The sequence below is a fragment of the Oncorhynchus mykiss genome, chromosome 10 (assembly GCF_057628025.1).
Source record: "Oncorhynchus mykiss isolate SJ-2025 chromosome 10, ASM5762802v1, whole genome shotgun sequence".
NCBI lineage: Eukaryota > Metazoa > Chordata > Actinopteri > Salmoniformes > Salmonidae > Oncorhynchus > Oncorhynchus mykiss.
In genome coordinates, this window is record NC_143031.1 from 38,194,568 (window position 1) to 38,210,749 (window position 16,182).

Here is a 16,182-nt window from a genome sequence, read left to right on the forward strand (position 1 = left end):
CCTTTCCCACATGGACAAAAGGAACACCTATGTGAGAATGCTGTTCATTGACTACAGCTCAGCATTCAACACCATAGTACCCTCAAAGCTCATCACCAAGCTAAGGATCCTGGGACTAAACACCTCCCTCTGCAACTGGATCCTGGATTTCCTGACAGGCCGACCCCAGGTGGTGAGGGTAGGTAGCAACACATCTGCCACACTGATCCTCAACACTGGAGCTCCCCAGGGGTGCGTGCTCAGTCTCCTCCTGTACTCCCTGTTCACCCACGACTGCATGGCCAGGCATGACTCCAACACCATCATTACGTTTGCTGACGACACAACAGTTATAGGCCTGCTCACCGACAACGACGAGACAGCCTATAGGGAGGAGGTCAGAGACCTGGCCGGGTGGTGCCAGAATAACAACCTATCCCTCAACGTAACCAAGATTAAGGAGATGATGGTGGACTACAGGAAAAGGGGCACCGAGCACGTCCCAATTCTCATCGACGGGGCTGTAGTGGAACAAGTTGAGAGCTTCAAATTCATTGGTGTACACATCAACAACAAACTAGATTGGTCCAAACACACCAAGACAGTTGTGAAGAGGGCACGACAAAGCTTATTCCCCCTCAGGAAACTAAAAAGATTTGGCATGGGTCCTGAGATCCTCAAAAGGTTCTACAGCTACAACATCGAGAGCATCACTGCCTGTTACGGCAATTGCTCGGCCTCCGACAGCAAGGCACTTCAGAGGGTAGTGCGTACGGCCCAGTACATCATTGGGCAAAGCTGCCTGCCATCCAGGACCTCTACACCAGGCGGTGTCAGAGGAAGACCCTAAAAATTGTCAAAGACCCCAGCCACCCCAGTCATAGACTGTTCTCTCTACTACTGCATGGCAAGCGGTTCCGGAGTGCCAAGTCTAGGGCAAAAAGGCTTCTCAACAGTTTTTACCCCCAAGCCATAAGACTCCTGAACAGGTAACCAAATGGCTAATCGGGCTATCTGCATTGTGTCCCACCACCCGCCAACCCCTCTTTTTACACTTCTGCTACTCTCTGTTCATCATATATGCATAGTCACTTTAACGATACCTACATGTACATACTACCTCAATAAGCCTGACTAACAGGTGTCTGTATATAGCCTTGCTACTCTTTCTTCAAATGTCCTTTTACTGTTGTTTTTATTTCTTTACCTACCAACCTACACACACACACACACACCTTTTTTTTGCACCATTGGTTAGAGCCTGTAAGTAAGCATTTCATTGTAAGGTCTACTACACCTGTTGTATTCGGCGCACGTGACAAATAAACGTTGATTTGATTTGATATTAAGCGAACCAGATGGCACCATTTTCTTTTTTTATTGACGGATAGCCAGGGGCACATGCTAACACTCAGACATAATTTACAAAGCATTTGTGTTTAGTGAGTCCGCCAGATAAGAGACAGTAGATGACCAGGGATGTTCTCTTGAGAAGTGTGTCAATTAGACCATTTTCCTGCAATGCTAAGCATTCAAAATGTAACAAGTACTTTTATGTGTCAGGGGAAATGTATGAAGTAAAAAGTACATTATTTTATTTAGGAATGTAGTAAAGTAAAAGTTGTAAAAAATTTAGTAGGTAAGTACTTTACACCACTGCCAGTTATGTGAAATCCATATATTATTATATATTTGTTATTTTATTTAACCTTTATTTAATCCATAATTTATTTATTTCAATTGACCGATTTCCTTATATGAACTGTAACTCAGTAAAATCGTTGAAATTGTTGCAAGTTGCGCTTATATTTTTGTTCAGTATAGTTAAACTGTTTACGTTTAACTGGAGTTTTACAAAGGCATAACGGGTCATGAGAATACAGGCGGAGTCTGCTGAAAACTACTTTTAGAATGTCTTCATTGCGTTGGGTGTGGTTTTTCAGTCACAGTGCTATTAGCAGGAAATCAAGCTCTGGACCACGACTTTGAGGCGAAACAAAGAAATAGTCAAATACGAGTAGCCTTATTTAGGTTGTGGGAAAAGTTTTAAATCAAAGATAAACTGAACGTGACTGACGCTATTTCAGATTGCGCACCTTATCTAATGGACACACGTTTTAGTTGACTCCATTGTTGCCATCATCCAATTCCTGACATCAGTGACTAAAGACCGAGAACTGCAAAAATGCCAAAGACGGTGAGTATTTTTTTGTGTGTTTGGGAACAGTTTATTTCCAACGTTCACATATACATAGACGTTATTTAAAACGCCACTCTGGTTAAAATGTATTCCGGTCTTGTTAAATCGAGAAAGATAATTTAGCCCATGATACAAGGTCAAATGTTTGGATTGACTACACTATATGTCTTCATAAGCATCTATTCGACGCCATAAACTAAGTGAGGATACTGCATTTGCCTGACTTTGTATCCTAAAGTAGCCGAGGGCTATAGGTCCAAAAAGGTTTCGCGCGCATCAAATGAATGAAACGTTTATTGTCTATATCGCTGTTACCTATATTTTTTCCTGCAGATTCTCCAAAACTTGTTTTATTAACGATTTCAATGAATTGATAGCTTATAATGTTGCCCAAAGTTATTTTTTGTTTACCTATGTTTGTCAATTATATTAACCGTTATTTTGTGTCAAACTATGCGCTATCGACAACCCCCCCTTCCTGGAACGTGATTGGCTTCCGAATGAACTTTAAAAGAAGTTGAATGGCGCTTCGTTGTATTCATATCAACTCTATCCCTGTTCGTAAACAATTATGTCAGACAAAATGTACGTTATTATTCATATCAACGCGGCCAATTAGTTTGGGTTTTGTTTGCTGTGGGTTTACCGGAGGTTCCCATTCATTGACGTTGTTTGTCTTTGTGGTACCCAGTAGTACAACATCTAGCCTGACAGATGCACTCTTCAACAGTGAACTCCTATGGTAGTCTGTCCTATAGGATTGCTATTGAATGATGCAGGTCAGGTCACATGCAATCTGCTCTATCAAAATGTAGTCTATACAGAATCTAAAAGTACTTAAAGTTTGATCTATGGCAAACCTTTAAGTTTACCAGGCCTGTGTATTAGGTTTTTCCTACATAGCCCAGCCCAGGAAAATGTAGTTCAATATAGAATCCACTGAATCAGTTCTATTGATGTTACATTGCACTGCATCTGTAATTTATATAATTTCTACATTATCTTTATCAAGTATTTACATCAAATTAGGAACATTGAATATTCCATTCTGTGTAGCATCATAGCATAGACCTACTACATGATTCACAAGACAGAAAAGTAAGACATCAGGATTTTTTAAAAATCACTGCGATCAAATGCGCCTCAGGTAATGACAGTAAAATAAAGTGCAGTGTTGTGACATTTGCCTTTTAAAACTTTTAACTCATGAGAAGATTATAGTTGTATTATTTTTTTTATCTTTGTATTTGTATTAACATGTCTTTTCACACCAGTCATTCATGTGTCCCCCTACCATTAGTGTAGGCTTTGCTTCTTTTGGCATTGTTACAGTTTCCCAAGGAACCGTAATATAGTGACTCAAGGTTTCTGAGATTACGTCAGTTCCTTTTTAGCTATTTCCTGGCCTGCAGTCTCTTGACTGCCACTGAAAGCCTTATTTGGTGTTTCACAGCACAGACTCCCCCTTCTCCGCCCTGCACAACTGCAACTGCATGGTTCCTCAGCCATCGTTTCAGCACTTGAGAGTCTGTAATTTCAGCAAACCATGACGCCCACCATCTCAGATTGTTCTGAAATTGCTTCTGTAGTTAGAAACAGATAAGATTGGCATTCCTGCAACATTATTTATTGCATTATTTACCATAACTTTAAGGTAGTTTATTGTCCCCGAATTGGCCCTTTTAACCATATCAGTCCCGATACCCCAGCAAAACCCAGGCTTTTCATTTATCTGCAGCCCTTATATTTAGCCTCACAATGAAGTGTTTTACCATTTTCTTTCTAGGACAGCCAGGTTTTTTATTTTTGTAATATTTTATTTAACCATTATTTAACTAGGCAAGTCAGTTAAGAACAAATTCCTATTTAGAATGACAGCCTACCAAAAGGCAAAAGTCCTTCTGCTGGGAAGGGGGCTGGGATTAAAGAAACAAATAAAACACACATCATGACAAGAGACAACACAACACTACATAAAGAGAGACCTAAGATGACAACATAACATGGCAGCAGCACAACATGGTAGCAGCACAAAACAGGGAACAAACATTGTTAGGCACAGACAACAGCACAAAGGGCAAGAAGGTAGAGACAACAATACATCACGCAAAGCAGCCACAACTGTCAGTAAGAGTGTCCATGATTGAGTCTTTGAATTAAGAGATTGAGATAAGATTGGGTTACTAGTAGAACGCAAAGCAATTTGACATAAGCAGTTGGGGTCATGGTCTGCCAAAGCAAAAACCTGATAAAAATACATTAATATGAATGCTGTAAGTACAGAACTTGTTTGCTCAGTGGGAAATGAATATCCAACTAGTCAGTGACAACTGTGTGGAGTTTGACAGCAACTATGTGAGCTTATTACAGTAATATGACACTGTCCTGAGATTTCCTATGGTGTTCTATGTAGAAGAATCCCTTACCTTGTAATAATTATTGTGTAGCTTGTGAGCGTCATAGAGCAAACATGTTACACGTGCGTGTTAGTGAGAGTCTCAGCTTTTCATAGATAGCGTTATAGTTTTTAGCTCAGACTCAACAGACATTTTTGTAAAAAAAGACCCCGCCCCGGGCCCCTTCGGGATCAGCCCTTGTCTCACAAACACCTCTCTATGTCAGCCTCCAATGGATACAGAAGAAAAAGACGAATCCAATTGTACAACCAATAAGTCTGTAGCTCAAACACACAATGTTTAAAAGTGGTTAAGTGTCTTAAATCACGCCCGCACAACAGTGGGATTCATTGGGTTAATTTATAGGATTCCCATAATATTTAATTATAGTACCCAACATCCGATTTGGATCAAACTTCTTCCTGCTATTGAGTAAGACACGAGGAATACAATAAAATGGCCACCAGTGGACCCCCCACACCCCACTCCTATCCCACCCCAACAACCAGTATACAGTATAGTAGGTCTCTATGTCTGACAAGTAGTATAGAGCTGCAGCTTGGAGTATTACTACTTCAGCCTATGTAATGTATTTCCTTTGAATCTGTTTTATTTCTTTCTCTCTCCTGTTAAGAGATTAGCCATTGTATTCGCATTAGTGTGAAAGTACCAGTTTTTGCCCACTAGGTGCCGCAGTTCCTGCTACCGCTACATCATTTTATCAATGTTGCTGGTCTTTTGTGTTTATTAAATGGAACACAGCATTTTCTTTGCGACTTTGGGTAGAAAACAAATACCTTTTGCTAATGATAAAAATAAATTGTGTAGTCATCCTCACAAGTCAAGCCAGTCCTCCACGAAAACATTTTAGTTCCTCCATGAAACCATCACCAGATTCACAGGGAATACATTACATAAGATGAAGACCAATCTTTCAAGCCGCAGCTGTATACTATTTGTTAGACATAGTGAACTGATACTGTATACTGGTTGTTGTGGTGGGTTTGGCGTGTGGTGTGTCCGGGGTTGGTTTTGGGTAATTTTATTGGCTTCTTCAAGTCTTATTCATAGTTGAGAATCAGATGTTAGGTACTATATTTATTTAAGATTACTTAAGAATCCTATAAATTAAAAGGACAATTTGAGTGCAAATAGAGGTGCACTGATATTACATTTTTGGCCGATATCCAATATTTTCCTTGACAAAAAAACTGATGCCGATAACCGATATTTACAATTTTAGCGGCCTTTTAAGCATTCTAGTACAGTTAAATAGTTTACACACACACATGGACACAGCGGTCTAAGGTACTGCATCTCAGTGCAAGACGCGTCACTACAGTCCCTGGTTCGAATCCAGGCTGTATCACATCCGGCCGTGATTGGGAGTCCCAATTGGCCCAGCGTTGTCCGGGCCGTCATTGTAAGTAAGAATTTGTTCTTAACTGACTTGCCTAGTTAAATAAAGTTTACACACACCCACCCCACTGACCAAAAAGTTATTTTGTTGGCATTTACGTATGTCCCCTTTACCAGTAAAACATAATCAAAACCTATTTCTTTCACTTACTTGCTGTGCTGTTTCGTTGTTCATTTGTTCAGTTGTTTCATTCTCAAACAGGATTTCTATGGAATGCCATTTGGGTCATTGCATGTCAAAAAAGATACACGTCAAATAACACAATTTGACGTGTCAAATAACTGTTTGCTGACTAGCTATTTATTTTCATGAACTGAAGTTCAATTTCAATAGGCTAACAAAAAGTGGGAACCTAGCTAATACTTACTCACAAGGATTCCTAAATAGTTGCTAAAAATAATGAAAATGACTGCAGGTTCTACTGGTCATTGTTTTCAGGCTGGTTGTATTGGTGCTAGCTAGGTACCAAGCTAAAGCCAGTTGCGGTTGAACAAACTATTCTTTATTACCAACAGGGTATTGTAAACACATCGTGGCCTGTATTTGCTTGTTTACAGACTTTTTTTGTACAGCTTTGACAGTGCTACAGTATCTTTTTTGACACACAAAGACCCAAACGGCATTCCGTAGTGTGTATGTCGTGAAGCTAATAGCAGTGATGCCATTACTGTGTGTCTCCGGTAGGGCAACATCTGAAAAATAGCACACTTGGTAGTGTGTACCGGTGCTCGACCAGTCGGCAAAAGCCAACATCGCCCACGACAGAGAAAGGTTGATTGTCAAGGGCAATATCTTGGCTTTAATGGGTTTCGCCTTTGAGTTGTCTCGCTGAAATTTTGTTACTCTTTCAAATGACTGCTCAATCCACAGAGCAGACATTGTGGGCTAGTTTAGGAATGCTGTGTTGCACATATAGCGCAACATTTTACGTGGCGTCATTACGTCATGTACCTAAGTTATATAGTTAAGCACGTCATGACATCTGTTTTGCACATCGGGGTGTTAAACTAGATATCAGCCGATACCGATGTTGCCATTTTTAGCTAATACCGGCCGATTCCGATATGTTCACTGATATACCGTGCATCCCTAGGTTCAAATCAATTATCTTAATTTCTCAGAGATCAAATTATATTTTAATAAAATGCTAATCTTATTTGTCTCTAACTACAGAAATCATTTCAGCACAATCTGAAATGGTTGGTGTCAAGCTTCTTTCTTGTGCTTTTTGATGTGGAATGACCCTTGATGTTTTTAAGCACTTCTGCAGGTCACCCCATGTCAGAAACCAAATTGATTCCTGTCTCGTTAACAGATTACCCAGATAATGTTATAGTACATATGTTATAATATGCTATTTTACATCAAATAAAACATCTTATTACATTCATAAGACCCTTTCATCAATAAAAAGTTACTTGCACTCTGGTTAACTTTCCTTTTGATGTACCTTTTTTAGACTCTATAACTCTACACATCACTAAGAAATGTGTTGGTATTCTATGAGGTTGCTTTCCTTCAGAAATATGATATTCTAATCAACAGCCATTTCTACTTCTTACTGTCCATGAAGTGAACTACTATATTGGCTTGAGTATAATTGGGTTAGCTGAAAAGTGTTAGTTCTTCATAAACAACAAACAACAGAAACAAATGAAGTGGAAAGACCAGTGCTATGTAAGAAAGGGATTAAGCAGCTCTGTAAAAGCACATAGCAGAGTTGAGATTAACAATTTGTAATAAACTAAGCCACAGGCGGTAGAGTGTGTGAAAGGCAGAAATTATGCAAACCTTTGGGGGCTTTAGCCCGTAAATGGAGAGTAACTGTGTGGCAGGTCTGAAACGTCTCTCCCTGGCTGCAGAAAACCAACCAGTGAGTTGTCTTTTGTTGTTTGTTTTGTGTTTTTTTTGTTGATTTAGATGTAGTTTTGTTTCTAACAAACCTCATGTTTTACATAGGATCTCACCCGTGGTTAGCATAAAGCACTCCAGTATTTCTTAGTAAGTGAACAATAATGATTCTGATAATGACCTTATCAATATGTGCTGAAGTTGTTGCTTTTAAGTTGTTTGAATACACAGAAGATGGCATTATCTGTGATTCATGAACCTGTTTTGAAAAAAGGATAAGTCATAGTACAGTGAGTTTAACTAACTTGAATCTAATAGACTCACACATTCAACCTGAAAAATATCTACATAATTGAAAATGTATTGATTCTGTAAAATTGACTTTAGTGGTAGTTTAGAACATGTTTGCTCTATGGAGAAGAGAGGTAATAGTTTGAGGCTAACCTAAATCTCAGAATTTCGTGGAATTAGAGTGAGCTTTTAGCTTCTACTTTGTGAATGGTTAAAATGCACCCCCAAACAGATAAAAGTATATGTTACCAAGAATCTAACCACATAGTATTGTATAGGGATCATCCATCAGTTCCTGATTTCCACATATTTAGGATTTTTAAAATCCCCTTTGAAGTTAATTTGTTTGTATTTCAATCATCCTATCAATTAAATATTTGGCTTTTTGGCTTTGCCGAATTGAAAAAGACAGATGTCTCGAGGAGATAGTTAAAGGAGGAGGCATTCCGAAATGTTGGAAATATATATAGTTTTTTCTTCTGGTGATTGGTGTCCCAGTTTATAATAATTTGCTGTCATAAAGTGTGCATAATTTACTGAAATACAGTCTATAGCCAAGGTTTGTTATTGCTTTGTTTTCTGCTCAGTATGATCAAACTCCCTTTACAAGACAGAAAAGGCATTGAATGTCCCGAAGGGCAAAAAGGAAACATTAACATGTATCCTTGGTCCTGTTATGATGAGTGATGTTTTGCTGCTGTTCTAATAATAGTGTGTGAGAAGTTTTCTGAACTCTGGCCATGCGAGACCCACCCTTACCAGGCAGAACTGCACATTCTTAGTTCCTTTTTCACGCGAGAGATGAACTATTTTTACCCAGAAAAGTCACTTCTTAACAATGACTGGCAGCCAAGAACCTGTTGGCCTGAACTACACAATGAAATGATGTCTAATCAGTAGGCTATGTCATGTTAAGCAGTCTGTCTAGTTGGCTGGGAAAATAGACAGTATAGTGTATGATTTAAGTGATTTATCATATCATTAATACAAATCCATTTTTAACATAGTGACAGAGACACAATGTAGGCCTTACATGCAATCTACTTTCATCAATGTTTTACTGGATCTTGTAGGACAATTAACACAGTTCAAAGAATCACTGAAGTTAGATTCAACTCACATTTGTGGTGTGACTCAGTTCATAGTTTATACCGTAAAAGAAATGGCTATGGTAATAGATAGTTTTAGGCCCTAACTTGTTTACAAATATAAATTATCACTCATGGAATAGCCTTGTATCTTAATCATGGTGAAATATTTCCCAGTGCTCTGCAAATGCACTTAAAAATTAATTTCACTGGCAAATGTTATGTTCATGTTGCCAAGACATAGATAGAGGAAATTATGAAACATCATCAGGCTAACCACTCCATAGAAAACTGGGTTCTGACTTTGTCAGAAATACAGTTGCTTTATTCATCTCTCCCCCTACAAAGTTAGGTAAAACCTTTATGAGAAATGTGTCCCACATATTGTTAAATCATACATTTTAAGAAAACAAGGAATTCAAATATGCACTGTTGAAGTAGAGTTGTATTTGTTTGAAAACCAACCATGTCAAGGGTTTGTACTATTCACTTGTAGATGGCTGAATGTGTCTGGGTCCTAGTTAATTCCTGCTCCTACAGACCTTGGCCCAGTCACAGCTCTACTATACAGCCCTCTTGTCTGTGTGACGCCGCCAGGCCTCATTCCAGCCAAAGCGTTACCCTCTCCAGCTCCCTGCTCTATCCCACCGGCCCGCCGGTGATGACAGGAAGTGGCAGGGTGACAAGTGGCCTGACCAGCAAATCGGGGCCTGCTGACACAGAGGGGAAAGAACGCAGCCCTAATCAGCCACACAACTGGAAAATAAGGCATGTTGTTGTGGCTCAGTTCAGGCGTACTGTTTCCCCCCCCCACACACACACTGAAATACAGGCTGGCTGATTGTGCATTTACATATTTGAGAGGAAAGAGAACATGGAGCCTTGTCAATATAGCTGTATTAATCACTCTCACAGCATAGGAAATATGTTTAGGGTACACAGCAGGAGAAAGCTTGTATACCATAAAACAGACATAAGACAGGCAGCTTACACATTTTTTTTGCATTCCTTTTATGGGCATACTGGATAGAAGTCTGCTGTGAGTGTTGTGCCATGATGTACAGTGCATTCGGAAAGTATTCAGACCCCTTTACTTTTTCCACATTTTGTTACGTTACAGCCTTATTCTAAAGTGGATTCCAAAAAATCTTTGTACATTTACACACAGTACCCCATAATGTCAAAGCAAAAACAGGTTTTTAGACATTTTTGATATTGTATTACAAATAAAAAACATCTTATTTACGTAAGTATTCAGACCCTTTGCTATGAGACTCGAAATTGAGCTCCGGTGCATCCTGTTTCCATTGATCATCATTGAGATGTTTCTACAACTTGATTGGAGTCCACCTGTGGTAAATTCAATTGATTGGTCATGACTTGGAAAGGCACCAATCTGCCTATATAAGGTCCCACAGTTGACAGTGCATGTCAGACCAAAAACCAAGCCATGAGGTCGAAGGAATTGTCTGTAGAGCTCCGAGACAGGATTGTGTCGAGGCATCAAATGTCTACAGCATTGAAGGTCCCCAAGAAAACTGGCCTCCATCATTCTTAAATTGAAGAAGCTTGGAACAACCAAGACTCTTCCTAGAGCTGGCCGCCCGACCAAACTGAGCAATCGGGGGAGAAGGGCCTTGGTCAGGGAGGTGACCAAGAACCTGATGGTCACTCTGACAGAGCTCCAGAGTTCCTCTGAGGAGATGGGAGACCCTTCCAGAATGACAACCATCTCTGCAGCACTCCACCAATCAGGCCATGATAGAAGAATGGCCAGACAGAAGCCACTCCTCATTAAAAAGCACATGACAGCCCACTTGGAGTTTGCCAAAAGGCACCTAAAGGATTCTCAGACCATGAGAAACAATATTCTCTGGTCTGATGAAACCAAGAATGAACTCTTTGGCCTGAATGCCAAGCGTCACATCTAGAGAGAACCTGGCACCATCCCTATGGTGAAGCATGGTGGTGGCAGCATCATGCTGTGGGGATGTTTTTCAGTGGCAGTGACTGGGAGACTAGTCAGAATCGAGGGAAGATCAACGGGGCAAAGTACAGAGAGATCCTTGATAAAAAGTTGCTCCAGAGCGCTCAGGACCTCAAACTGTGGAAAAGGTTCACCTTCCAACAGGACAATGACCCTAAACACACATCCAAGACAACGCAGGAGTGGCTTCGGGACAAGTCTCTGAATGTACTTGAGTGGCCCATCCAAAGCCTGGACTTGAACCCGATCGAAAATCTCTGGAGAGACCTGAAAATAGCTGTGCTGCGACACTCCCCATCCAACCTGACAGAGCTTGAGAGGATCTGCAGAGAATAATGGGAGGAACTCCAAAAATACAGGTTTGCCAAGTTTGTAGTGTCATACCCAAGAAGACTCGAGGCTGTAATCGCTGTCAAAGGTGCTACAAAGTACTGAGTAGAGGGTCTGAATACTTACAGTACCAGTCAAAAGTTTGGACACACCTACTCATTCAAGGGTTTTTCTTTATTCATACTATTTTCTACAATATAATAATATTGAAGACATCAAAACTATGAAATAACACAAATGGAATCATTTATTAACCAACACAAGTGTTTAACAAATGAAAATATATTTATTTTTGAGATTCTTCAAAGTAGCCACCCTTCGCCTTGATGACAGCTTTGCACACACTTGGCATTCTCTCAACCAGCTTCATGAGGAATTATTTTCCAACAGTCTTGAAGGAGTTCCCACATATGCTGAGTACTTGTTGGCTGCTTTTCCTTCACTCTGCGGTCCAACTCATCCCAAACCATCTCAATTGAGTTTAGGTTGGTTGATTGTGGTGGCCAGGTCATCTGATGCAGCACTCCATCACTATCCTTATTAGTCAAATAGCCCTTACACAGCCTGGAGTTGTGTTTTGGGTCATTGTCATGTTGAAAAACAAATGATAGTCACACTATGCACAAACCAGGTGGGATGGTGTATCACTGCAGAATGCTGTGGTAGCCATGCTGGTTAAGTGTGCCTTGAATTCTAAATAAATCATAGACAGTGTCACCAGCAAGGCACCCCACACCATCACACCTCCTCCATGCTTCACGTGGGAACCACACCACACTACTCTGAGTCTCACAAAGACACGGCGGTTGGAGCCAAAAATAAAACATTTGGACCACGGGACAGATTTCCACCGGTCTAATGTCCATGGCTCGTGTTTCTTGGTCCAAGCAAGTCTCTTCTTCTTTTTGGTGTTGTTTAGTAGTGTTTTTTATTTGCAGCAATTGGACCTTGAAGGCCTGATTCACACAGTCTCCTCTGAACAGTTGATGTTGAGATGTCTGTTACTTGAACTCTGTGAAGCATTTATTTGGGCTGCAATCTGAGGTGCAGTTAACTCTAATGAACTTGTCCTCTGCAGCAGAGGTAACTCTGGGTCTTCCTTTCTTGTGGCTGTCCTCATGAGCGGCAGTTTCATCATAGCGCTTGATGGTTTTTGCGACTGCACTTGAAGAAACTTTCAAAGTTCCTGAAATGTTCCGTATTGACTGACATTCATGTCTTAAAGTAATGATGGACTGTCGTTTCTCTTTGCTTATTTGAGCTGTTCTTGCCTTAATATTGACTTGGTATTTTACCAAATAGGGCTATCTTCTGTATACCACACCTACCTTGTCAGAACACAACTGATTGGCTCTAAAGCATTAAGAAGGAATTCCACAAATGAACTTTTAACAAAGCACACCTGTTAATTAAAATGCAGTCTAGGTGACTACCTCATGAACCTCAGTGCTCCTGAGTGGCGCAGCGGTCTAAGGCAAGAGGTGCAAGAGGCGTCACTATAGTCCCTTGTTGGATTCCAGGCTGTATCACATCCGGCCGTGATTGAGAGTCCCGTAGGGCGGTGCAAAATTGGCCCTGCATCGTCTGGGTTTGGCCGGGGTAGGCCGTCATTGTAAATAAGAATTTGTTTTTAATTTAACTGACTTGCCTAGATAAATTAAGGTTTAAAAAAAGTTGGTTGAGAGAATGCCAAGTGTGTGCAAAGCTGTCATCAAGGCAAAGGGTGGCAACTTTGAAAATTCTCAAATATAAAATATATTTTGATTTGTTTACCACTTTTTTGGTTACTACATGATTCCATATGTGTTATTTCATAGTTTTGATGATTTCTGTTTTTTATATACAGTATATTTGAAAAAATAATTACTGAGGTATTTTGCTTTGCTTTGGGGTATTGTATCATTATGCGGTATTGTATGTAGATCGATGAGGAAAAACATTTTTTAATACATTTTTGATTATGGCTGTAACGTAACAACATTTTGAAAAAGTCCAAATGTCTGCATACTTTCCAAATGCACTGTAGTTGTCTGGACTGAGGTATCCTTGATGGCTAACTCATCAGGTTTTGCATACCGGCTGTTATATGAATCATTCTTCAATCAATTTGTTCATTTTTAAAATTCCAGTTTTGGTATCATGATTAAGATAACCCAATACTAGTATATGTGTTGAATAACCCAAAGCTAGTATATGCAAGTGTTTTTCTGTACATGAGCAGTTACTTTGCTCGTTTATATGAATCTGTAGATAGTCTTTCATCATGTGTTTCAACATTCCAGAGGTAAAAACCAAGTCTTTAAATAGGCTACTATTCCTTATAACACTTGTGTAATTACAAAAATGGTAGAGCTTGCTGTTACAAAACAATTCATATTATTACTGTGTTACTGCACAGGTATTAGAGCAACGTTTTATCATAATCACATATTCGCCTACAGTAAATGTCGAAAGAGGGCAGAACCGTGAGCTAGAGAGCTATCCTCTTTGCATGCATGTACGTGTGTGTGGGTGTTAAAAAATCTAAAAGAGAAATTGTGCTGGTGTGATCACTGAGCACAAGTGATCTCTGAGAGGCAGGCAGGCAAGCAGAAATGTGATGAATTACAGGATGCAGTCTCAGTGAGCTGCATGTTGGGTGGCTCTCCCTCGCCTTGCGAGGCCCAGCTACCAGAGGATGTGGTTACTTCCTGTAGTGGAGCAGCTTAGTAGAGAAAGAGAGCTGGGGGAAAACATGTCCCCTTAGTACGCTAAAACCAAAAATGTTTTTCTGCTGCAGCTACTCATTCAGAGAGGTATACTCAGTGGCTAAACTTTCATTTGACACAGTGCCAGTATAGAAGCTATATAGAGATTGTTTTATCTTCTGTGTAAAATCTTCTCCCAACAAATTCTGTTCAGTGTTCTGTTATCAAATTTCTGTTAGTGGACAAGTTTTAATGCATCATTAAGAGAAAAGACTGATACATTTTCCCTTTGGTTTCTGTGGAGTCAGTGTGCCTCTTTTTCTAATATAAGCTGATAATACCTCCCTCGGTAGGTTTCCTGACATTATTATTATAACATTTTGGGGGGGTTTGAGGCTGATCAATAATTTTAGTCCCCAAGTGCAATCGCCTCTCTCCCATGCCTTTGAAACATTGTTATTGTCTGCCCCACCCTCCCCTCTCTAGTGAGTAAGGGAGTGTAAATTAACATGCATAGAGTATTTAATGGAATAGTATGAACATGCAAAAAGTATCTTGAATTAAAGACAAAAATGTTTCACACTGCTTTGATAAAAGTTGTGGTTGAATATCAGCCTAAATCGTTGTATCAAATCAATTTATAAAGCCCTTCTTACATCAGCTGATATCTCAAAGTGCTGTACAGAAACCCAGCCTAAAACCCCAAACAGCAAGCAATGCAGGTGTAGAAGCACGGTGGCTAGAAAAAAATCCCTAGAAAGGCCAGAACCTAGGGAGAAACCTAGAGAGGAACCAGGCTATGAGGGGTGGCCAGTCCTCTTCTGGCTGTGCCGGGTGGAGATTATAACAGAACATGGCCAAAATGTTCAAATGTTCATAGATGACCAACAGGGCCACTGTGGCCCCATCTGACGATACACCCGGACAGGGCAAAACAGGCAGGATATAACCCCACCCACTTTGCCAAAGCACAGCCCCCACACCACTAGAGGGATATCTGTATTATGTATTATGGTTGTATTATGGCTTTTGGTTACCGCCGTCAAAGTATTATTTGGAACCTAACTGATGTACTATGATGCATTAGCTGCCTGCTCATTAATCTGTTCCACTGTGATATTTTGGACACCATTTATTCTGAAACGATGTGTATCCACCCTGCTATAACTGTTAATCTTTCAAGAGATGTTATAAGTTACTCTGACAAAATGTTTAATCAAAAATATTTTTTGCGAAGTTAGTGTGCTTATTTTCCTGGCCCTGTATTGTCATGTAGGTCCACTCCTGACCTGCTGTGAAAAGCCTAATGCCTGGGGTCATAGGCATATGATGGTTCATGCTAATGCCTATAAGGCCCATTCCCCATTGATCAATCAAAAAATTACTTTTGTATTTGCATAAATCACTGTAAGGAACTCTATAACAGTCTCTATAATGTAGATTGATTCTCAAATCAATCTCAAACTCTCAATCGGAGGCATCACATTTATAAGCAAATTTGTTGTAAATCAGTTATACCATCACATGTAAAATAAAAAAAATAAATAAAAAAAATATATATTTTGACGGAATTCATTGGTTGTCAGTCATAGCGTACTAACTCAATTATTTTGGTTTCCTCAACAGATTAGTGTGCGAGTTACCACAATGGATGCAGAGTTGGAGTTTGCCATCCAGGCCAACACAACGGGAAAGCAACTCTTTGACCAGGTAAGAAAATTGCTTGCTCTACTGAAACAAGGCAAATTACATGTTCTTGCTGTGCTTTCATTCATTGCCAATCAGTGTAAATTGCAAGCAGGGGAATGGAAGCCCAGTCGTGGGACTGGAGTGGAGGGTCTATTTTAAGAGGAACTCTCACTCTCTCACTGTTCCTTTTATTGAGTCAAGCTGTGCTCGATGGCGTAGGCTCTAGTCTCTCTTCAGCTGCAGACAGAATGTTAGTCATAGAAT

At 40.0% G+C, this 16,182-nt stretch overlaps 1 protein-coding gene across 1 annotated transcript in view; it reads left to right on the top strand.

Annotated features, from left to right (window-relative positions):
• Positions 1-1,894: 1,894 nt before the first annotated feature.
• Positions 1,895-16,182, top strand: part of msna (moesin a) — a 37,133-nt gene continuing 22,845 nt past the window's right edge. The window contains exons 1-2 of the mRNA XM_021618371.3: positions 1,895-2,176; positions 15,856-15,939. Coding sequence (XP_021474046.1) covers positions 2,165-2,176; positions 15,856-15,939 — 96 coding nt within the window. The 5' untranslated portion in view covers positions 1,895-2,164. The remainder of the gene's footprint in view (positions 2,177-15,855; positions 15,940-16,182) is intronic.